Genomic DNA, 24,686 nt, shown 5'->3' on the forward strand with positions numbered 1-24,686 from the left:
CCTCCTTTTTCCAATATCTTGAAGTGATATCCTCTGTTGTCCCCCTGTGTTGGCTTACTTGGTGTGAGGATACCACCCTTAGCTGGGATGGCAGTTGCCCTCTGGGATTCAACTCACTCGGGGAGACCAGAGTATATCCAAAATAAGGCTTTATTACGACGGCACAGCACCACAAGACGTTCACAAGATACAGGGAAAATGGTAGCATGTATCCTCCAGCAGCCTCTTGCAGTCAGCGCTTCAAAGTAATAATCTGTCTTTCAATATTATCACTACCTAGACCGTTAGGGTGTCGCCCAGTCTGGGTTACTGGCTCACAGAGACCCTGTCATGGTAGGGTTTCCTCCAGCGGCACCACAATGCTGGGCCCAGAGTCCTTTTCACGGATATCTTGTACACCAGGATTTTCCAAGCTAGAATACCTCTCGGCATTCTGCTCTCCCTATATTCTTGGCTGTATGCACAAGGAGTAGGGTCACATGTCTGTCTTCTCCCATTCAGCAGGGGTTTATCAGTGGATACTTTAACAGTTAGAAATACTGTCTCTTGCTTTGATTATTCAATGGAATGGCTTAACTCAATTAGCTATTTGGCTGAATACACTAAACAAAGAGGTAACAATATAACATCAAGGAATGACCCTTCACACTTGTGTGAAACAACAAGACATTTGACACATTGTATCTGTCACATTAAACAATCTGAGTGTGATACATTTTGATACAATAACATTTATATTGATACATGTTAATACATTTCCCAATGTATTGGGAAGCCAGTGTATTACTGTGGAGGCACATTGCATGTCATCTAGAAGTTCTAACCTAATTACTTCTCAGATTACCTGTTAACCTAGCCAACTAAAGTGGGCTGCCAGCTAGCTTTGTCAAATTACCCAGACCTTTTTTTGATTACAAACCAGGTATACACACCTCATAACAATGGGCATATGAGACAAATGGTAATTACTTTAGGGAACACAAGCAAAATGACTTCTGCTGTCCTGTTTCACACAATATGGCAATATTCTTTCTATTTCTAATACATACAATATTGCAGGTAATAGCAAGGGCAAAATGTACCTAACATGAAATACACATAATACACCGATGCTCTGGTGTATATACTTAGGCTGGGCCAAGGATTAAAAAGTACATTAAACCGTGAAAAACAAGTTATCAATAAAAATGTCTGTCAAGTAGCACCCCGTTTCTTGATACTTGACTCTTAGCAGATGCCAAGTAGACACCCTTGGTTGAGAAGAGGATGGGTATTGCTGCATCCCCAGCAGCATTTACGATGCTGGACATATGCAGGTAGTACCAAAGGGGGTCCTCACTCATTCCTCAATGGCACTGTATTGAAGTAATCAATGTACATTTGGCTCTTGGGAGGAAAAGCGCACAGTACAGTTTCTCTGTCTTCCTTTGGGGGAACATTGGGGTATAGAGTAGGGACAGGGTGAACTGGCACTTTAAACTTCTGTTTAACTAAGCCCTAGCTCCACCCCCTCTATACCCCACCTCCTGTCCAGCCTCAGTCTAGTTTAAGTGCCCGGCAAAAGGGCTGTGTCTAGGCTGCTCAGCAGCCCTCTTCTGATACTTTTATTATTTTATGGCAGGAATCTACAGTATGCAGCGTGCGGCAAGTGCTGTATGGAGGGGGGGAGGGGGGATCCGGAGGTGCTGTGAGAGGTGCCTCTGTTGCCAGCCTCCCTCTCCCAACGTTTTCATACCCTCCTAGGAGCTGGGCACGGTCACCGCAGGCCTTGTCCGTCCTCATGATCTAATGGTCGGATAGACTGCAGACACTGCGTAAGGAGGGGTGGCAGAAGGTAAGTGAAACCCTCTCCCAGCACAGTGCTGAGAGCGAGGGGTAGAAAATAGCATTGTGTCCCTGAGCAGGCTGCTTCTTACTAGGAGCAGTCATTCTATGAAAAAGAATCTTTTTTTTTTTTTTTTTTTTAAGCTCAGGAGACAGGGTCAGGCAAGGGTCACTAACATAGTGAGCTCTGCTAGGCACTGAATTATTAAATGTTACCAATTCAGTGCTTGGCCCTGGGGGAATCTCTTACACTTCCTCCATGGTGGTCTCTCACTATTATGTGTGCAGACACTAGAATAAACAGCCATTTTATAGCTCCCCTTTTCTGTCCTGAATCCTGATAGAAAGGTTTGGGGATTATTTTCAAAAGTTTATTACCTTTACTCTGTGGGGCTTTATTGGTTGTATTGCAGGTTCACTTTCTGTTAAGTTTTGTGGGCTGCTTGTTATTTATATTGTGTTTTGATACACTGTTTATTACACTGTTTTGTTTGTGTTTTGTCCCATCTGTTAACATGTCAGAAGGGGAAAACCCATGCGTGGTAAAGCTGGTGTTACATCCATGTTGAGTTTCACCTGGGCTGTCTGTCACGTTAAGTTACCATCAGGTCAGACGCGCAGCCTGCTGGCTTTCAAAGAGCAGACCGTGTAATGCAGCTGCTGCTTTACATACGGCAACACATGCCTGGGTTCGATCTCTCTCCAATACAGTGGCTGAACTTGCTCAGTTGGTGCTGTCACAGACTGTGGTCGCTCCATCTTCTGATTCTGCTTGCACTGTAGCAACTGACATGGGTTCTAGTTCGCTAAGTCAAGGTTTGACTGTTTCTCCCTGGCAGAGTCTGTACAGCCTGCTTGGGTACAGGGAATTGTATCCTCTGTCCAGGGTTTGGTTTAGGTTTCTTCCTCTTAGAGAGGATGTTACAATCTGCGGCACCGTCTTCCTCGCATAAGCGTAGGAGGATGGCGCCACAACTTCAGGAAAATAGGCCAGATTTGACACTAGTTCCCAGAATGAAGGTAATTTAGCGGTGAATTCTGACATGGATGCTCCTTCGGTTGTGGAGGAGATTCATTCGATTCGCCAGAGTGGAGGAATTAATACAAGTTGTGTGTCAGGTACTTCACGTTCCTAAAAACATAATGATGACCCACGGCGCTATGAATAGCAATGATAATGTAGAAATAGCTAGAATGGGTAATATAGTAAAAGCAACAACAGTAGGCTCTCTATTAGTAACCAGGAGGGTTTATTATGAACTCCATATAAAAAAAAGAGGAAATATATACCAGATAATAGGTGCACAAAGTGGTAAATAAAATACAATAAAAAGTTGCAAAAAAAGAAAAAATGAAATCTGTAATGAGTAAGAGGTTCGTCATGTTGCACAGGCTCCTCTTTTTGCACGAAAAAAAATTTTTTTATTTCTTTTTCCTGGCTTCTTCCTTATTGGAAGATTTGTTGTCAGAGCCTTGGACTTCCCCAGATAGCAAGTTCCATGTATTTCGGTGACTGCAGTCGGTTTATCCTTTTCCTCTTAAAGTTTTTTTGCTAAATGGTAGACGCTTCCACGTGTGGATGCTGCAGTTACAAGGTTAGCCAAGGTAACTAATATTCATTGTCCTAACATAGCCACTCTTAGGGATGGTACAGACCATTAGGTTAAGGAAGTCATTAAGTTAATTTTCGTGGCAGCATGTGCCTCTTTCAGGCCTGCTTTGGCATCTGCGTGGATTAACAAAGCAGTAGAACGCTGGTCAAAACACCGTTTTCAATGTTTGTTGGCAGGCAGGCCTTCCTCTGAACTGCTTCCATTAGTGGAGCAAATTCAGAGGGCGATAGATTATTTACGAGAGGCAGCTACATACGCGGGACTGATTGGTGCACGTATTTCTGCCTCTGCAGTATCAACTCGTCGTATTCTCTGCCTTAAGTCCTTGAAGGCTGCTGGGGAGTCTGAAAAGGTTCTTGAGACCATACCGTTTTCTGGGGGTCTTTTGTTTGGACCTCAGCTTGATTCCATTATCAGTCAAGCTACAGATGGAAAGGGCACTTTTCTCCCAGTTAATGCTCCCAAACAGATTATCCAAATTCCAGTCCTTTCAGTCCTCAGGAAGGTTTCCGGGTTAATATTCCTCAGGCCAATCTTCTACAGGCCAGTCATCCGCTACTAGGGGTGGTTTGCTGCGTGGGCGCCAGGCCTAGTCTGCTTGACGTCCAGCAGCGAAACCTGCAAACAAGCAGTCTGCATGACGGACATTTTGCTCCTCCGCTGTCGCAAGTGGTGTGAGCTTGTCTTTTCTTGTTCAGGGATCACTGGTTGCAGTCTACTACTGATGTCTGATGCTTGGGTGTAGTGGATTGAGGATACAAGATTGATCTGCTCGGTCTTTCTTCCAGACAGTTTTTGCCATAGGGCTTCCCACTTGTCCACGAAAGCGACTGGTTTTAAGAGAAACAATTCTATCCCTCCTTTATTCCGGAGTGATGATTCCGGTGCAAGATTATCGAAGAGGTTTGGGTTTTTATTACAACCTTTTTCTCGTACTAAAACCAAAGGGTTTATTCAGACCAATTCTGACTCTGAAAATCTTTCAACATCCATGTCACAGTGCCCAGGTTCAAGATCGAGTCTTTGAGCTCGGTCATTCACGGCATGGAACAAGGAAAATTCATGGGGATTCTAGACATCAAAAATGCCTATATTCATGTACCTATCTAGAGGGGTAATCAGTTCCTTTTGAGGTTTGCGGTTCGGTCACAGCACTAACAATTTCAGGCTCTTCCCTTTTGGTCTGGCCACGACCCCACGTATCTTCACAGACATCATGCTGGTCGTGGCTGCTCTGCTAAAGTCCAAGAGGATTACAATCATCCCTTGTCTGGACGATCTTCTTTTAATGACGGTCTCCAAAAGTGCTGTAGGCGACATATCCAAGTAGTAATCCAGACTCTACAGTTTCACGGTTGGATTCTCAACTTAAAAAGATCTTTTGCTGAGATGGGAGCAACTTGGACTTTTTGGAGTATTTTTATTTCACATCCGTCAAAACGGGTGTTCTTGCCAACCAAGACAGGATTCTAGCCTTGTAGAACAGGATAAGATCTTGTTTGGCGGCAAGGTAGCCTTCGGTACATTTCGCCATAAGCGGTTTTGGCAACATGGTATAGACTTTCTAGGCGGTCCAGTTTGCTCAGTTTCATGCACGGCAGTCCCAGTTGGATCTTCTGTTGCAATGCAACAAATACCATCTGAATCTGGCGGCCCAGGTATTTCACCTGTCTTCGCAGACCAGTTAGTTGCTTCTTTGGTGGTTACATAAACAGATTCTAACCAGGGGACGCAATTTATTTAAAATTGGACTTTAATAAAAAAGGATGCCAGCCTTCGACATTAGAGGCCTTATGTCTTCATGCTCGGTTTCAGGGTTTTTGTACTCAAAAGGAATCCAAGCTTCCAATCAATGTCTTTGAACTGTGAGCAGTCTTCATGCTCTTATAAGCGCACAACACTTGCTGCAGGGAAGGCTAGTGAAGATTGTCCGACCATGCCACATCAGTTGCATACCTCAATCATCAGAGCGGTACCAAAAGTCCCTTGGCCATGCGGAAATTGTCCCTTCATCCTAAGGTGTTTTGTCAGTTGGAATGGTGGGGTCACCCGAATATCAACATGGTGGCATCTCGGATGAACCACAAGGTTCTCCTCTTCTGCTCCCGTGCAAGAGATCCTATGGCTGTTGCAGTAGATGCCATGTCTGTCCCTTGGAGGTATTGCTTAGTGTACCTTTTTCCACCGGTAGCCATGCTTCAAGGGTGTTAAGAAAGGTAAAGAAAGTTGAAACTGTTGAAGCTATGATCCTAAGCGCTAAAGTGTTTCCGAACTTGTGGTGCAAACCATACTTTATGCTCGGAAACCAGCCTCTGCAAAGATTTCTCATCGAGTCTGGAAAACGTATTGACTGGTGTAAAAAGAAGGGATTTCCTACTTCTTGTTTTTGCTTGGCCAGGTTACTTAGGTTCTTGCAGGAGGGATTGGATGCAGGTTTGCGCCTTAGTTCTTTTTAAGGTCAGGTGTCGGCTTTTTCTGTCTTCTTTCAAGGAAAACTTACTGTCATTCCTTATGTGCACATTTTCATTTATGGCGTTCTTCATGTACAACCTGCATATGTTCTTCCGGTACCACCATGGGATTTGAATTTGGTGTTGAATGCTTTACGGCATCCGCCTTTTTGAACCTTTGCATACAGTGGAATTCAAATTTCTTTCCTAGAAAACAGTTTTGCCCATTTCTACGGCACGCACAGTTTTCAGAGCTTGCTGCTTTATCTTACAAGTCTCCTCTTCTTGTTTTTCATAAAAACATGGCAGTTCTTCAAAACAAGACCTCTTTCCTTAGGTTGTGTCTGGTTTTTATCTAAATCAACACATTGTCATTCCGGTCCTGAATGATTTTATGTATTCAGTTTAATGATATTTCTATTGGTTTTCTCAATGTTCGAGTTTTTCGAATTTATGTGCAGAGGTCTCAGAAGATGCGCAAGACTGATGATCTTTTGAGTCTCTATCATGCTCGCAAAAGAGGATGGCTAGCTTCTAAAGTAATTATTGCTAGGTGGATTACGGCTGTTATTCGTCAAGCTTATAGTAAGGCTGGAGAGCCTGTCCCAGATAATCTATGCAAGCACTCTACAGGGTCTGTAAGTGCTTCCTGGGTGGCCCGCTATGGTGCTTCCAGAGAACAGCTGTGTGTACAGACTATCACGTGGCCGCCTTACACATTCACTAACTTTTACAAGTTTAATGTGTTTGCATCCAAGAATGCAAGTTTTAGAAGAAAGGTGTTTTGTGCCATTTCTTCTGAGCGTTCCCTCCCGTAGGGCAGCTTTGGGATGTCCCCGGTGTCCCCCAAAGGAAGACAGAGAAAATGTGATTTTTATACTTACGTAAAATCCGTTTCTCTTAGTCCATTGGGGGACACCGGGCACCCACCCTTAACGCTCTAGTTTCTCCTACAGTTTGACATGTAGTCTTGTTGGTAAAAGAATGTTGTTGTTTGCTAATTTTATTCTCTTCCTGTTTCTCTCTATCTCTGCTTTCTGTGGGCTTGGTTAAACATAAACTGAGGCTGGACAGAAGGTGGGGTATAGAGGGGGAGGAGCTGGGTCTTAGTTAAACAGAAGATTAAAGTGCCAGTTCGCCCTGTCCCTACTCTATACCCCCATGTCCCCCAGTGGACTAGGAGAAACGGATTTTACGTAAGTATAAAAATCCCATTTTTCCTCTAAAACTATTGACCACATAGACCAGCAGCAGCTTGAGTATCTAGATGGCCTCTCATGCAAATTCACGCCCATTATGGAACTGATCAGGTCCTGCGTAAATAATGTAGCATGGCCTGCCTAATGAGTGGACCAGTCGAATCCAGCACATGTAACATGATGTGCCTAATGAGGTCTTTGCTTCCAGCAGGTCTTACAAGTATTGTGTTTACAGCACTCTAGGAGCCCCTCATTGTTCTTCAGCTAGCCAGAGCACCCTATCACCCACCTTGTCTTCATTAATCTTGCTGTAGTGAATGGTCAGATTCCTGTAGGCAGGCACCCAGTAGTCCTGCCTACATGTTTCAAAGCATTGCTCATGAGTGGCTGATTTTCCTTGGAAAACCCTTAACACAGGAGAGTGAATATTTTATCTTCAACTACCTGTATTTGTTTGCTCTATTCTGGAAGTAGATTAGATGTTTTGTTTTTGTAATATTAGGGTTACTTTTTAGACAGGCCTTTACTGCCTGGGTGTTACCCAGATCATCTTGCAATTCCCTATCTACATCCGTGACATGTTCTCTATATATGGAGGATGTGGCCTTGCATTTACAAGGATATAGTGGCAAGGACTCTGGTCAACTAAACACTGCTAGTAGCAATGTTAAGTGACATGTTCTCTTTAAGATGCGCACTTCTAAGTTGTCAACAGTTTCATACTCTACATTAAATGCGCAAAATAATTTTTATTGCCTATTCGTTATAATTTTTTTAATATTACTAAAGTAATGTAACAGATATACAAACCACCGATACCCAAGCATGAAATGAACTGCTTGGCCCTCTTAACTCCACTTTCCCCTCTTACAGTTTATCATTTTAAATGTTCTGTTTTTATAAAAATACTTTGGCATGCAACTAATTTAGAAACAACTCCCACCCTTACTACTATTTTTCATTCTGAATATTATCAGAACGAAATCCCCTTATTTTAAAGCTCCATGCAAAAAGCATTTGTTCGTAAGTGTGTAAGTGATGGGTTATTCTAATTTAACATCCATTTTGAAATTTTTACCCTGTGCTTTCTAGGGCAAGCAATGATGTTTTGTAGAAGTGTGCAGTACTCTTCTCTAGATACAGTATAATTTCCTAATGAAACATAAAACAAGTCATCATTTCAGTAAAACAGCAATCAAAACATAAACTTTTATTTAGCTTTTTACCTGTTTAATTAATGGAGAACTTTTGATACTGTTTCAGTTTTGCATATCTTTACTATAAAAAAACCTTTCCATTTCCAGATACAGCAGCAGAGGTCCATCGCATAACAGTGGCCAGTCATATCAGCCACCTCTTGATTCCTCTGACCAGCAAGAATACGGACAGAAGCCACGATCAGGGCAACAACCGCTTCTAGGATCATCTGAATATTCAGGATCTGGAGGACAGCAGCAGTCCTACTCCTCACGGAAAGAGGGTTATAGTCACTCCCCTCAAGGTAATGTGCAAGCACTCATTTATTTAGTAGTAGGTAACATTAAATCAGAATTTCACAATTTAAGTTTTTATTTTAAGGTGTTTTAAGAATGACTTGGCCAACTTTAACTTGGGATATAATTCTCTAACTTTTACTATTCCTCTATACAGATGATGGTCGACGGGATTCGGGCAAGTATGGTGGTGATAGAGGTTTTAGTGGATCCCAGAGTTTTGGAGGTAGCAGAGGCCGAGGTGGCTATGACACAGATAGGCAAGGTGGCATGAGGTGAGTCGGTCTTATTTTAACATCATGGTGTTCTCATATTTTCATTGAAATGTGATTACCTCTAATGCCTTAATAGGTTAATTTGATGATAATGTAGAGGTTTTAAATAATTTAAGCAATCTTGAACAGCTCAAAGAATTTAATGATTTTATGGAGATATGTGGCTCCTAGTTGTCGCACATTTTAGATTGTTGTGTGCTCTTTCAGCAGTTATAATTTTGACTTGTTGCACTCAACTTGACGGTTCTGAGTGGTGACCAAGGATTTGACAGTAAGAGGTAGCATAACTAGAGTGTTATCCAATGAGGGGGTGGCAATAGTGTGATTAGTGGTAAATTCTATATTACATGTTTTAGTGTAGCTGGTACAAATCTGCATTATGCATTTGGTTTTAATAGTGATGATATGGCTTTTGTTTGACACCCTTGTTCCATGATCTTTGTGAACCTAATACTTTTCCACCAAATGGTGGGCAATATCCTCTAATGTTACTGAAAGGGAACTATAAAATGTAAAAAAAATAAATAAAAAAAAAAAAAACTGGTTGTATTTTAGTTTCCAGTTTAAATTTTATTGCCTTTAAATATTTATAATCTGTTAGTGTTTTTCTTAAGCTAGGACATTCTAGTATTAATGAACATCGGCATGTGCTCCTCAAAAAGATTGTTTAAATCAGTGCAATTGATATTTAATTGTCAATTTTTAACAATATAAAAAGTAAAATTTTTTCCCCAGTGTATTAAAGTGTGAAGTATGTAGCTTCTGACATATAAAAAAAATGTTCTGTATGCAAGCTATATTGCATATCTTTTTAATTCCTAAAGCACACAATGTTTAGTCATTTTACAAACATATAACTTGACAAAAGCAATTTCATCTAAGAACATCAAATACCCTCGAACGTTTTCTGTTCTCATTTTTTTAATTGTGGAACTATATTAACACACACGCACGCACACACGTAAATGTTATAATTTAGCTGCGATCAGTGAGCAAAACATTTTTCTTAATAGTGGAATTTCTGCTTGGACGACAATTAACTTCTTACACCTATTCATATTGTACATTCTGACAACAGGTTTTTTCTTTTGTTAGAATAATACTATCAAAGGTTTTTAATATATTTATACTTTCTTATTTTAATATATATATTTATATAAAAGATTAAAATTAAAATCATTTTGTTTGTCACATTGGAGAATAACTCCCTATGACTTGGAGAACAGCACTTACTCTACTGCGCAAGTAATCCAGTTTATACACTCAGAGGTAAAGTCCTGAGCGCTTTACCCGGATGTCTCCTACAAAAGTTCAGTACATCTTCAGTGGTTATAGCATGCAGGTTAAAGGTCTTCCTTCCCCTTTTAATTGTACAGCAATTCTCTTCTATGAATCTGTTGAAAATTATTAGAATCATTATTTGGACAGAGAAGTGAGTTGTGCTGTACTAACACTAATGGAGCAGCCCTAGCTATGTTTAGTCATTTATTATGCTTTTCTTGGTTTACACTTGATGGGGAATGATATTGCCAATACATTAAAGAACAAAGAGGACCAGAGCGTGCTTAATATTTACAAGTGATTTTGACTACTGGTTCAAGAGAGACCATAGCATCTACTCTGTTTAGTTAATGTAGAACTTTTATATTAGTCACACTCTGTAGTATCCATTATACAGGCTAGACTTCTACTTGGACTTTTCTGTGTGTTGAGCAGCTTAAAGTTGCTCTATTAACCTGAAAAATGGTCATTACTTAATTGTACCTATCGCAGGAGGAGGCTTGAGCGAGACTAGTGATGGGTAACCTGAAACACTTCCAGGGCAGCATGTGCAGCCCTCCAACCTTCAAAGGGGCCACATATTGGCCTATATTTCTGTAATTAATAAACTGCTTCAAATGACCACCTCCCCCATATAATACTTATAATCCCGAAATGCCCCCACATGCCACTCGTACATCCCGTTGTCATAAAATGCCTCTACCTGCCCTCAGACCAACTGACTTACCACTCAGACCTCACCATATGGCTTTAGTCTGGAGCCTGAAGGAGGAGGGAGAACACGTGGTGCGAAACACACTGGACTCCCCCATCTCCTCTGGATGTGCTGCATGGTTGCCCTGTTGTGCAGTGGAGGTCGTGATGCGGAAGCTGGCCACTCCCTTTCATTATTCTCTGCTATGTCCCTCAATCACAGAATGTGATTGAGAGACATAGAGCTGGGGCTACAGGTAAAGGCTCACCAGTTGTCACTATGACATTTCTGTATAACCTGGACATGTCATCTGTAACATCCCCAATTCCCCAATGTGCAGTGTCCTTCTATTGGATTTCTCATAGGAACCTACTATGTGCAAGGTAATATAACAACCATCCCTTCCCACACTCGCAATTAAATCTTTGCCTCAAATTTCTTCAGTTCTGATATGCTTGAATCTTGTATGCTTGTGAATAGTAGATTTTACGAACCTTATTACATTTGTAGTGATTCTTTGAGGTGTTTGAGGACTGTGGGATTAGATGATGGTAATCATCCTCTGCAAGTCATCAGTTGTAGCCTGTTTTATGTCAAGTCTCGTAGGGACATTCCAGGTGACCCGTAAGTTTGTGCTAAAAAATTGTTGTGATCTTTGTGGACCATTAATTACTTTATATGTACATGCATGCTATTCCATAAAGTTTATGCCAACTTTGCTAAAAATGCAGGCTGTTCGTATATTGTCTCACTTCAGGTTTCAGGCATACCTGTGCTCTCATTACATTTTTACCTTTAATAATTCCTGTGGTCCAGATGACCATGAACCAGAAGACTATCATGCAGCCTACACATGCTTGTATGCTTCCAAAAAGAAACTGAAAGATAAAATATAAAATCCCCTCACATACAAAAGTGACTCTTTGGGAAATTTTCCATACTTTTTTTTGTGAAATAATATATATCTGCTTTCTGGGGAACTGTTTGATTACCTGAACTTTTGTTGAAGTTCCCATTAAATGTTTGTTGAAACATACACCAGTTCACCTAAAATTTGAACATAACTAATTTAAGGGGACAGATGTAGCAGCATTTTGAAGGTATGTTTGACTAGCCAATCGGATATTGGGGCATGAAATCATTCTTTTGGTGGCCTCTCTGTTATGTAATACAAATTTTATATTTAGGTCTAAGTGAGGAGAAGGCACACAGATTTTTTTTTTTTCTTTGGTCTGGACATTACTGAGAGGCACTAAAAAATTAAAGTACTTTATCTTCTATTGGAATGTGCTAAGATATTATTTTGCCCTGATATCTTCGGACTCTTCACAGAAGGAGCAGGTGAAGGAAGAAGCTGGTCCCAAACAGCAAAGTAGTGATGTGAGACACTAGTGCAGGAAGATTCTGGTGTCAGTTGCACCTCTATATATGGAATGAAATTTCTATACTTTGTTCTGATCCTTTCATAAGGAGTTGACATGTAGTGCAGCCATTCTATAATTATAGATTACTAAGTTCTGCACACTTTAACTCTGTCATTGTTAGAGCATGGCTGTCCAGCACTGCTACCAAGAATGTTTGCTCTAGCATAGCAAAAGACAAATAAAGGTTAGAAAAAAAGTATAACAATTGCTCTTCAACTATTATAATTGCAGAACCACCACAGTTCAGGATAGACTGCTATCCCAGTTGCACATAGCCTAGGATTTAAGTGTAAACTACTGAAAATGGTCATTGATGCAGCATGTTCAATCAATCTGGTTTGCAACCTATGTCACAACCAGTTTTATTCAAAATATGAGCTCGAGGATCATGCAACTGAAGGAGCTGACCTATGAACCCCACAGCTCTGCTAGTTGAAGGGGGTAACTTTGTAGATCAAAGTCAGAACGATTAAGAGGATGCGAAGTGTAAATTTAAACTGTAATTTTTATATTAAACCTAACCTTTAAAAGCATAGTTGATAGCTATTTTGAGTTCATAAAACTTTGTGGTTTTTGCTTGGTGTTCTTTATATTAATACCTTTTTTTTAATGAATTACTGTCAAAGATAAAAAAAAAATTTGTGAATTCTGCAGAGTATTTAATTATTCTCTTTAAAAGTTTAAAGGGTAATTTCACCTTAGCCCCACTTACTGGAATTCTGGGGTCCCGCACAGTCTTCCTCTGCTGTTAGGTTACTGATGGAATTGGACAGAGAAGTTGATTTTGGTGTTGGCAGCCTCTGTCTGCCAAGCGTCTTGCCACATTATCAAATACTGAATACCAATGTTTAACGTCCCTGGGCCAGTAGTTATCCATTGGGACTTTGAACGTTGTGGGCCAGAAACTTATTGATGATATGGCAAGAGGCCTCTCGGACAGATCTTGTAGCCTAGTCTGAATCTGGCCCTCTTTTCAATTTCTTCAGTTGTCAGAAGGGGATGGTTAATTAAAATGAGACTTCTATTTAAGTTTATGTAAAGTTGAACAGTTACATTTTTAAGCACACTTATTTCTGAATCCATAGGATCTGTATTAGATTGTAGTATGCTGGTAAGTTATTTTATGTGAGACTGTTTGGATCATAGAAGGCAACTGTGTGTTTAAAGCTGCAATTCCATATGCTCATGTTTTTCAGTCTTCCTTTTTCCAAATCTGTGTTGGGAGAGTTATATTGTTGCACAGTTATGTGGCATGAATTCACATTTTAGCACACAAGCTCATTCCCAAGGAGAGATAGTCGCTCCATGTACTAAAAGGCAGAGAAAGATAGTTGCCCTGGGTATTAGGCTGTGAACGAGTATGCTACCAAGGGTGTTCCAACATCTGTTTACTACATGTCATTGTTTATCATGGCACCTGGCAAACTGTAACCATTAGCTTAACAGCTTGCTGCAAATAAGGTAAGGAAAACAGATTTGCATTATGTATCTTACGGTAAACTAAAGTGATTTATGTAATAAACGTTTTTTATGGAATGCAGCTTTAAATAATTGTCCTAAGTGTGTATCTCAATCTTTATTAAATTAAAACAGTTTCTGGGCTTGTTAGTATTTTTGCTAACAAGGATGACTACGGATTTTTATACTTTTTTTTTTTTTTTTTTTTTTTTTTAGTATAATTTTTTGAGAGTTTGACTGTTGGAGGATATGATAACTTGGTGAGAGAACTGTTCAGTTTGTGCAGAAAAATAAAATTACTAAAGGTGTCCATACACGGCGCAATTCAAATTTGAGACCTAGCTAGCAGTAAATTACAGCGTATGTAGGCGCATAACTCCATATCAATGTCTGATCTGTCGGTTGTTGATCAGGACTAGTTGGAAATTACTACAATCTATTGCGGTAGTGTCCTGCACTACTTGTGCCTCATGGGATCTGTCTGAGTGTTGAATGGCCAGATGTCTTATTTGGCCAAACATTTATATTCACATTGGATATGGTCCTGGGCAATAAGGTCTAAGTGTCAGATCTCCCCGTGTATGGGCAACCTTGTTAATACAATTTAGTGTGTAAATGTTTATTGAAGTTTAAATCTTAGTCAGTGCACCCTCTCCCCCCAAATGGCAGAACTGTTGGCATCCCATGTCTGGGATACCTCTGGTTAGGGACAATTTGCCCCTTCCAGTGTAGCATCAGATCCTCTCAACACATTGACAATGGGTTGAATGAAAGATGCATCCAGCGCTGTTATAGTATCTGGCATAGGAAATCCATGGTTTTGCTTAATGTGGTGAGAGGGGCATTGACAAAATGTAATTTTGACTGAGCAGGCCCTTGAAAGAAAGAAAGAGGGTAAAGATTAGATGTGCATCATTTAAAAAAAATATAAAAGTTTGGCACTTGCCATACATGTGGTTAATTAAAGGGGAGCTACACTGGTCTTGACACCTGCTTGGCTTTTCTGAGTTCAACAGCCCTAGGGGGGCAAAAAAAATCATGTCTCCGCTTTTTCCTCCGCAGCAGTGGCGACCGAGGTGGCTCCAAAAATTTTGGTGGTAAGTGCCCAGAATCTATATCGTTTCCATGAAAATCCTGTCGCATTGAACAGGACTCCACAGCTTGTTTCAGGCCAGTAACACATGCTCTATTACATCTGTGTGCAAAGATACATCTCAAGGGCCAGTGTCAATGTTTTAACTACTTCCAGGGTAAGGATTATGAAGATTTACTGCAAGCAATGTATGATATTGCAGATGTGTCGCTCATGGTTATCAAATAGGGTTGTTTTTTTTTGTTTGTTTTTTTTTGTTTTTACAAGTGTTTACTTTATTAAATGACTGGTGTTGAATGTCCCTGCAGGCATCGCTGTGCTCACTGTCTGTGATAAACTTATCCTTACACTTGTTGGTCCTGTTTTATTATAAAGTACCTGGATTGTTACATTCTAGACTACATGAAAAAGTAACTAGGGAAATGTCTTTTTCTGTGTGATCATACTCTATTATATTTTGGTGTGTGCCCCATTTTCATATTGGCCTTGTGACTCACACCTTGAGCACATAGTACAATAGAGAAAAAGTTTAATAAAATTATCATTTCTTTAAAGGTGCCCATATGCATTGCATTATTGCCTCTTTGACCACACTTTTATGGCCAAAACCAAAAGATCCTGCACTCCAACACTTGTGCTCAATGTCCAAATCCAACAGAGCATAGTTGGAGAACTACTGCATGTAATCAGATGTCATTTCTCAATCCGATCTACCTTTCAATCGACGTCTGGTGGAAACACCCATAAGGTGTAGGTTGTGATCAGTCGTCTTTTTGGGGCCCATACAAAACCTAATTGGAAGCCCTATTTGCAGCATCCTAAGTTATATACACATTGTGCATGCTTTTGTAATCTAGTGGCTTCAGACTCCTTTCAAAAATTATTAGACACAATTTTCAGTACACAAACTCTTAAGTGCTGACCTCTCCATGCATTCAAGATCTGATCAGTGATTGCGAAAGGGTTTGTGTACGGACAGTGCTTTTGTATGGATCAAAAATCTGTTGTAGTTTAGTCAGCCTCCGTAGACTATACAGTGAACATTTGCATGCATTTCTCATCTGTAAACACCAACAACACTCATTTAGTACACATTTGACTTTTCTATCTAACAGCATTCTATTTTGCCCCTACATTGAAAAATAACTCGTCTATACATTTTATTTTTTTTTTAAAGTAAAAAGAACTGTATCTGAGCACAACTAAGGAGATGCTGAAAAAGTGCACAGGTGGAAAAATGAGTCCTAATTGGTGGTTTCTCATATGCATTTTTTTGGTATTTGCAAATTCAGCTTGCTGTTATCCAGCGCAAAACAAATAAATGAAAGTATCTGAAGAATAGTGCTCTGGGAAACAAACTGCTATTCTGTCTTTGCCTATAATGGTTGAGTAAATTGAATATTTTTTTTTTTCTTTTGGGGGGCGTCAGGCGGTGAAATTTGTCCACTAACTAGAATTGCTGGACAGTGGGATTTTGTACTTAATTTGTCATTACCATTTTTGCACGTTAGCGGCAATTGATTAAAAATGTAGTTAAAATTTGTCTGAATATTTTTTTTTAATTTTTTTAGCTTTTTGAGATGTTCAGTGTCATCACTGACAGTAAAATAGACTTTAAATAGATTAATATTTTGCCCATGGGAGGAAGGCAGGCAGGTATGGTTAAATGTTTAGTTGATTATACAAATTAAGAATATTTTATGTAGCACTGGCCTGTTACACAGTGCCTTATGGAGAACATTTAGATCAGCTCCTGCCCTAGTGAAAGTCTAGATTCTGTACCCCCACTCAAAATCTAGGGCAATTTGTGTTTGAATCCAGTTGACCTAACAGTATGTTTTTGGCTTGTGGGAGGAAACGCACACGAACATAAAGAATGTAGAAGGGCCACACAGATACTACTTTTGTCTGAACACATGGCCATAGCACAGCACGGTAGCAGTGCTAACCATTGTGCCACTGGTCCAGTGTTTGTCCATATTTTCTGTTAACACCTAGAAAGATATTCACTTCTGCAAAATTAATTATGCAAAAGGGGCTCTTTATAATCCTGATAGGCTTTGTCTTTAATAAAATTGGAATTTTAAACAGCAAAGCGCTTAGTAAATCTACCTCTTAGTCTGTTATCCATGTTTCAATAAATTATCTAGAAAACACTGGCATTCTGGTAAGCTAAAGTATTTCTATGTTGGTAAAAGGGATAGTTTGGGGGGTTTTGCATGCATGTAATCAGAATTTTATGTTTGTTTGTTTTTTTCAAGCTCAATAAAAAAAGTTTTAAGTGTGTTTGGGTTTTGTTTTTTCATAATAAAATACATTTAAAAGATGACGTGCACAAATACTTTTTTATGGTTACTGGTAAGAAAAAAAAATACAGGTGATTTTTAGCTACAATGGGGACTTCTTTTGGCTTGTTTTCAGATGAACTTTGCTTTTAATTTTACATGTGCATGTTTTTTTGCGCTTTTCCTCTTCCTATATTTGAGCTTAACATATGGTACTATTGCTTTACACTCAGTCTTTCCAATATTTTGTTTTGTCCTTTTTCAGGACCTAGAGACTATGATAGCAAACCCGACCACGGTAAGGATGTTTTGCCTACTTATCAGAGGTAAATGGATCCTGCTTTATCTCTTCTGGAAGTAACTAATGTATTTTTTTTTAATAGATGATCAGGACAATTCTGACAATAACACCATATTTGTGCAAGGTCTTGGAGAGGATGTAAATTCAGACCAAGTGGGAGACTATTTCAAGCAGATCGGTATAATAAAGGTAAAAAAGAAAATCTAATTATTAAAGCTCCACTACCACCTACTGTGAAGTCTTTCTAATGGGCCTTTTCCCTCTAGCTTGAGCCTTTGCCATTTATCCAGATGTTTTGCCGGTTAAGTACAAAAATGGCAAAGCAATGTCATACAGCATTTGAAACTGGTTGAGTGAAGGTGGGTTTCAATCAACCAATCAGAAACTGCACTCTCATGGTGTAAAGAGGCGCGTGTTAGTAACATTTACAGTAGGAGTAGTTTAGTTTGTAAGCATATGTCACAAATCTGTTTTTCTTACTAGACCCCATACTGCAACTAACAAAAGAGTGGGGGGGTCCCATGTCAGTGTGGTAGATTTAAAAGGGGGATCTTAATTTTACAGTGTGTGGTGGGAAATAAATGGCATTTGTAGTATGTTAAAAAATGGCTAAACAACGTGCACCCTCTGCAGTGAAAAATACTTATTGCACTGTACAAAAATGTCACATTTTTCTGTTCTTTCATCTTTGCTCTATTCGCGGTGGTAAGTGGTCTTTATAATAAGACCTCCTATCGCGTGCCATGTGGTTTCAGATTACTTAAACCGCTTGTTTCTGTCATAGGAAGAGGTCAGCAAGACATGTTCTAATAGTGATGTTCAACATGTTACTGTGTGCTAACTAGTCAGGCAGCACTGTACTCATTTCTGTTTTCAGCCCTTTTACATGTGCAGTTTCATCTCAAGACGTCCAGCAGTATCATTCCTCTGCAGATATTTGTTCAGAAGTAAAATGTAATTTCAGTAGTCACTTTTAAGTCATACAGTTCATATTTTCTTTTATTTGTGAATTTTTCACTTCATTAAATGGTCTTGCAGATTAACAAGAAGACTGCCAAACCAATGATAAATATTTACACAGACAAAGAAACTGGCAAATCTAAAGGCGAAGCTACAGTGTCCTTTGATGATCCTCCTTCTGCCAAAGCAGCCATTACATGGTTTGATGGTAAGATCTACCCACTTGGAGGAAATAAAGGGGATTTCTGAAGTATTTTTAATCTGCTTTTCATTCTGCTTGACAAACAAAGTTGCATTCTGTATTGCTTGATGGAAATGAATGTATGCACATATCCAGCTGGATTATAATACATGCCCACTCTGTGATTTATTACAAATGATCGAACCTTTTGTGTTTGTAGGAAAAGAATTTATGGGTAATATTATCAAAGTCTCCTTTGCTACTCGGAGGCCTGAATTCATGAAGGGAGGTAATGTCGCGCCAAGACGTGGCAGTGGTGGTAAGTATATGATAGGGTCTTGAAATCAATTTGTTTATCCAACAAATTTTCTATTACTGTCTAAATCTGTATTTTCTGCTTCAACATGAATAGATGTTTTCATTGTCAGGCAGTTGTAAAAAAAACAAACTGGCTCATTTTTTATTCTGTTGACTTACACCTATGTGTAAGATCACTGACCATCTGTATGTTTTGTTGTTTTTTTTTCTTTTGTTTTTTGTCTCATACATGAAACGTTTACCTGGTTTGTAAAGGGACATTGTTACTGAGCAGCATGTTGTTGAAGTGATTATACACTTACACATTTTATTACATTTATTTTTAACATATCTGTGTAACTGATCTTCCTAATCATTTTCTGAAGTGTATTTCTATTTTTGAGCATGTTTTATTGGTGCCTCTTTTTTTTTTTTTTTTTTTTTTTTACATGCATTTTATTTGCGTCTGTTCTGAAATCAACTGTAACTGGTTATACGAATATTTTTGTTCCTAGGTCATAGAGGTGGTGGTGGCGGCGGCGGCTTTGGTGGGAGCCGTGGCTCTTTCAGAGGGGGCAGTGGTGGACCACAAGGTGGAGACTGGGTCTGCCCAAATTCGTAAGTCTCTTGTTTTTTTTAATAAACGTGTGTGTGTGTGTGTGTGTATGTATGTGTATGTGTGTGTGTATATGTGTATGTATATATATATGTGTATATATTGTGTATATATTGTGTATATATATATATTGTAGATACGGGACTCAATTGTCATATATTATATATTTATATATTTTCCATTTTAATATTGGAAGTTAGCTACGCTGTGGTGATCAGCGCCAGATATATCCTTTATTTGTTCATATATATATATATATATAGTGTCAATTCTCGCTTGAAGTTTAAACTCTTGGTTTTTTAACAGGTCCTGTGGAAATGTAAACTTTGCCAGAAGAGATTCCTGTAACCAGTGCAGTGAACCCAGGCCAGAAGATTCCAGACAGAGTGGGGGTCTGTTTGTCATCCATTTTTTATTGTTGTCTGCCATAAGCCTAGAGACTGCCCAGTATGTAAATGAGAACCATTTAGGAAGATTGAAATGTTCAATTGAACATACTTTGGTCCACAACACCAGTACTAGCTTTTTAGGGGGTATACACATGGCCCTGTGCTCTAGAAGCTCTCTGGGGAATAATGGCTTGGTTTGGCCCTAAGGCCATCACCTGTATTAGTTATTTCACAGAACTGTTATAAATACAAAATAAAAATGTAGAGCTGCAGCTCCACCCTTTAAGCATCGCAGACATAATGAAAGTAAACGAACAACTGCAGGGGATAGAAAACTGACGCGTGGGGTAGAGGAGAGAACCTGAGTGGGAAGTGGAGTGAGAGGTTACAGAAGAGAGAACTGCAGTACTGGGGGACACAAACTCATCTACTATAAATAACATGGACATGTTAGGAGAGGATAGAGAGAACCATGAGGAGGGGGACAAAGGGCTTGGGGTGGGGCAATACCAATCACCACATACACTCAACAGGGATAGGTATGCGACCCCCCCCCCCCCTCCCCTTACACACACTTTTGCTGGTCCTGCACAACACTGACATCTTGCTTTTAAAGACATAAGTGACTGCCTAGACTTTCTGCTGTTCCATTTTCCATATGGATGAGTTTTTTTGTATTAATTTTTTTTAAAGCATTTTTGTCTATAAAAGTGTTGACAAGGCCTCATGCATAAAATATCCAGGGCATTGTCCAGATCTGACTACTACTGTTCCTCCTTTACAGATCGTGGAAGAGGTGGATATGGGGGCGACAGAGGATTTAGAGGACGTGGAAGGGGTGGCGACAGAGGTGGTTATGGAGGAAAGATGGGTGGCAGGTGAGCATTCTCCAATATCTGTTACCTTTTTTTTACTTCAAAACCTATTTTAGAAATTTGTAAGAGTAATTACCCAGTAACACTTAGGCCAGCCATGTATGAGTCAGTCTGCTTTCTCAGTTCTGTGTTTGGCCAAATTGGACAAGATCCGACATTTCTGAGCACTGGCAGAGAAACAGGGTTCCTACAAGCATTACTGTGACTCATACTGCGGTCAGAAGATGCACACTGGCTATTGGTAGATCATCCTTCAGCCACATTTACCAATACATCTAAATGATTTTTAGTGGATTGTCATAAAGGCTTTGAAGTTGTTTGGTGATATGGATTATTGTATTGAGCCCAGTAGCAGTGTGTACCATTTATAAATATCCTAACATACCTGTAGCCCCGTTGCAAGTTAAACAGGGTTTATCTACTCACTAAAAGACGCTTAATTGCTAATACATACATTTCTCTGTTATAACTTTGCAGCGCTATGTCAGAATTTTTCTTAAAAAACAAAACTGCATTCCCGCTACCCTTTACTGGTTCAGCGATAAATAGGGTGTGGCTTTAGCAGGGTCTGCTTGCATGACTGACTCCAGAAGGCTCCCTGGTTAGTAATGAGAACTGTTCATTTTGCCAGTAAAACTCTCCAGTGTCCATAACATGTGGACTGGTGAATATTTAGTTAACTATACATTATAGTATAAGCTTAACTTGAAGCCATATTTTATCAACTGTTCTTGGGTATTCTTTGCATGCACTTTTTTTACAGTAAATATCTAATTTTGTTTTTTTTTTGCCTCCCAAATGCCAGGAACGACTTTAGAAATGATCAGCGCAACAGGCCTTACTAACCTGAAATTCATCTCTTGTCTTCTGCTTTACATGTGGGCCTCAGTGTGCTTAGAATTAAGTTACAGAATTCTTACTTGATTTATCTTTTTGTTTTGATCTGTCCCAAAAATGTGAGGATATTTGTTTTTCATTTTAGCTAACTGAAAATTCACAAATTCACTCAATTTTGCCCCTATTGAATTTGACTGATGGAAATGGAAGTATGGAATATTGCCAAAAGTGTTTTTGTAATACAATAAAAAAAAACCTTCTTTTTACTTGTTTTATTTTTTCTGAATCTTTGTTCCCCAGATCATTTTGTTGAGTAACTTGAAATGCTGTCATGTTACAATAGAACCTGATAAAGCACAGTGCAATTATTCTAGTGGCGAAATACTGAACGCAAAAGTCAAAACATTTGACTAGTCCTATAAAGTAATGACATCATCCAGCGTAGACTTTTTTTTTTCTTTGTTAAAAGATCGTTCTATCCATAGAACTGTAAATTAACCTTGTAATTAAGCACCTCTAATGCTATTTACATGCTAGTCCTTTGAATCAATGCTCCACTCACAAGCATGCGTCATGGTTTAAAACCCAAACATCCACTTGTTTGTTTCAAAAAAATACTTACAAATATTTATGAATAGATTTGGCTTTAGACAGTCTGATAACCAGGTACTGTGTAGCACCACAGCTAAAATGCTATACAACCCTATCAAACTATATGTACATCATTGCCTATAATATACTACACTTTGTGCACTGAATTGTTCAAATATAACTTGTCATTTTCAAAAACTGTCAAGGTGTGTCATGACTCTGATAAGCAGTCAGGCGGAACCAGCCACAATCACCAATCCACTGTGATTACCCGTCTGGTCTGGAAACTCAGTGGTATTTACCAGAACCCGAGTTGTTCATTTCTTTAACTTTAACTTAACACTCACTGCAAGTAGTGCAACGGTATATACAGTGTGATTGCTGTTGGTGGTGTGCATAGAATGTGAAGGAACTTCAACTTCCTGACCTGTTACTCTGCGGTCACTTAATGGGCTGGGGAAGCATCTGGCCAATGACTGTAATAGCTGTTAGTAGTGGTGCAATGACATGTTATCTTGGTGATTAGATGCTAAATTTTCCTTAACATACTGGTGTGCTATCCTGTTGGGTGCAGTGTGATGTAGGATAGTGTAAGCTGCACCTTAGCAAGCCACGGCGATCTTCACGGGTTCAATTCTTTGTATTCTGGTGACATCAGAGAGGTAAGGAGGGTTATCCACGGCACAAAAGTGACAACAGTATTATCAAGGAACTTCACTTTATTCTGGGGGAAGGCCCCAGATGTCAGCTTAGAGAACTTTCAGATAACATAACAAATACTTAATAAGATATTATTGTTAAACTATCATTTGATAAAAATTCACATTACAGATGTTTCGATCAAAAGAACCCAGATACTTTAGCATGAATAATTGTATAACATTAACTGGTACAATTATCACATTTGTGTATGCATGTAAATTGCATTCAGATTCATAAACACAATATAGACAGGTTTATCAAGGCAACCATGACCTGTGCTCACAGGAAAATTATTGCGCAGTAAATATTACCTTGGACCGTTATACCCCATCAAATGGTTTAATACCTCTCTGTAACGGTGGTGCACTTGACGAGCTGTTCTTAATTTACAGTAACTTAATGTTGTAGCCAGTTATGAATAATTGAGGTGGTGGACTTAAATTCTTTATACTTTGGATTGGGTTCCTGTTAGATGTGCCACACAAACAAAGTGCTTTTAATATCGCAAAGTTTCTTTTTGCTTGATTTTTTTGAGGGAGCGTTCTATTGATCACCAAAAACATGCAATTTAAGATTTGTAGATTTTGAACAATTCAGTCCTTGCGCAGCAAGAATCATCTGACAATTAAATGTTCTAACTATCTGTCTGGATGTTTTCTTTTCTGAAGAGATTTAGGTTCTGCAGACTTAACAGGAGACTTTCTTTGCAATAATTAGCCTGAGAAACTGACAGTTTTCTAGATTCTTATGTCTTGTTGGTTTAAATGAGTCTCTGAAATGAAAGCCAGAGGCTATTTCTATAGTAAAATAGTGGCCGAGTATAAGTTATCACTGAACAGGTTTCCTAGACTTGAAGTCTCCTGTGTCCTGGAGGCAGGGCTGATTTTATATAGTCAAATGTGTGCTCCTTATTACTATACATACAGGGATGCTGCAGGTAGGTGTGAAGAAAGGGCTGATATATCTTGTCACTGGGAATAATCCACACTTTACAAAGTCAGTGAATCTGTAGTACACTAAATCTGTCAGTGGGGAGTGTAGCAAGGGGCTGAAATCTGTGGCAAGTGGTTTACAGACCTCACTATATATCTTCCTCTAAAGTCCCTTATATGGGCGTCGGCAGTGAATCCCTTTATCTCAGCCTTCCTGTGTCAGAGATGGTCAGCACTTGACTTATTGATGCTATCCCTCCCTGCAAGGAAAGACTCGGCTTTGGTTTCTTATCTCTTAGCCTGTCACCTGAGGTCAAACATAATATCTACTTCATAGATCCAGAACTTTCCTTCCCAGTCATCAGCTCTCAACAGCCTTCTGGGAGGTCATAGTTGCCAATTCCGCTTATAACAAGCGGAAATGGGCTTGTTTCTTTCCCAAGTTGTTTGGGCTTTGCAAACACATGTAACGAGCTCGGGTATCCAGAATACCTCTTACAATTTTGTGACGGCTTCTCCAGGAAACACTACCCCTTTGGAATGTTGCACCGTTCTATCAGCCAAACTGGCCAATCAGCGCACAGCCATATGTTCCACACGACAGCACAAAACTACGACAAGTAAATCATCCAAGTCTAGCACAGGAGCTGTGTGCACTGTACCAGCTGTCCCTGGAAAGACACCTCATCCAGGTGTTTATGTCCGGGTTATTTGTCCTATGCTGTCATTTCCATACTGCTGGGATTATCACTGTAACAGAGAGTGAGATCTCTGCAGAGGACAAGGGCGCTCCTTGCCCAGCTCCCTGATTACAGGTGCACCTTTTCCGGTTGCATCCCAGTCTAGAAGCCTAATTGCTGTGTGATGGCTTCTGCTCAGTGATAGGCGTTAGCTCTGGGTCTTAGTTTAGGAGTGT

General features: G+C 39.5%; 1 protein-coding gene across 3 annotated transcripts in view; it reads left to right on the top strand.

The window, feature by feature from the left end:
• Positions 1-21,809, top strand: part of TAF15 (TATA-box binding protein associated factor 15) — a 30,800-nt gene extending 8,991 nt beyond the window's left edge. Inside the window, exons 6-16 of one of the 3 annotated variants that reach the window (XM_075195141.1) lie at positions 8,391-8,587; positions 8,737-8,854; positions 14,774-14,808; positions 17,355-17,387; positions 17,473-17,579; positions 18,429-18,558; positions 18,752-18,850; positions 19,344-19,446; positions 19,751-19,836; positions 20,618-20,711; positions 21,514-21,809. In XM_075195141.1, the coding sequence (XP_075051242.1) occupies positions 8,391-8,587; positions 8,737-8,854; positions 14,774-14,808; positions 17,355-17,387; positions 17,473-17,579; positions 18,429-18,558; positions 18,752-18,850; positions 19,344-19,446; positions 19,751-19,836; positions 20,618-20,711; positions 21,514-21,553 (1,042 nt within the window). In that variant the 3' untranslated portion in view covers positions 21,554-21,809. Of the gene's footprint in view, positions 1-8,390; positions 8,588-8,736; positions 8,855-14,773; positions 14,809-17,354; positions 17,388-17,472; positions 17,580-18,428; positions 18,559-18,751; positions 18,855-19,343; positions 19,447-19,750; positions 19,837-20,617; positions 20,712-21,513 lie in introns of all 3 variants that reach the window. The other 2 variants (XM_075195143.1, XM_075195142.1) reach the window with 2 other exon arrangements.
• The last annotated feature ends 2,877 nt before the right edge of the window (positions 21,810-24,686 follow it).

This window comes from Mixophyes fleayi, chromosome 2, assembly GCF_038048845.1.
Source record: "Mixophyes fleayi isolate aMixFle1 chromosome 2, aMixFle1.hap1, whole genome shotgun sequence".
NCBI lineage: Eukaryota > Metazoa > Chordata > Amphibia > Anura > Limnodynastidae > Mixophyes > Mixophyes fleayi.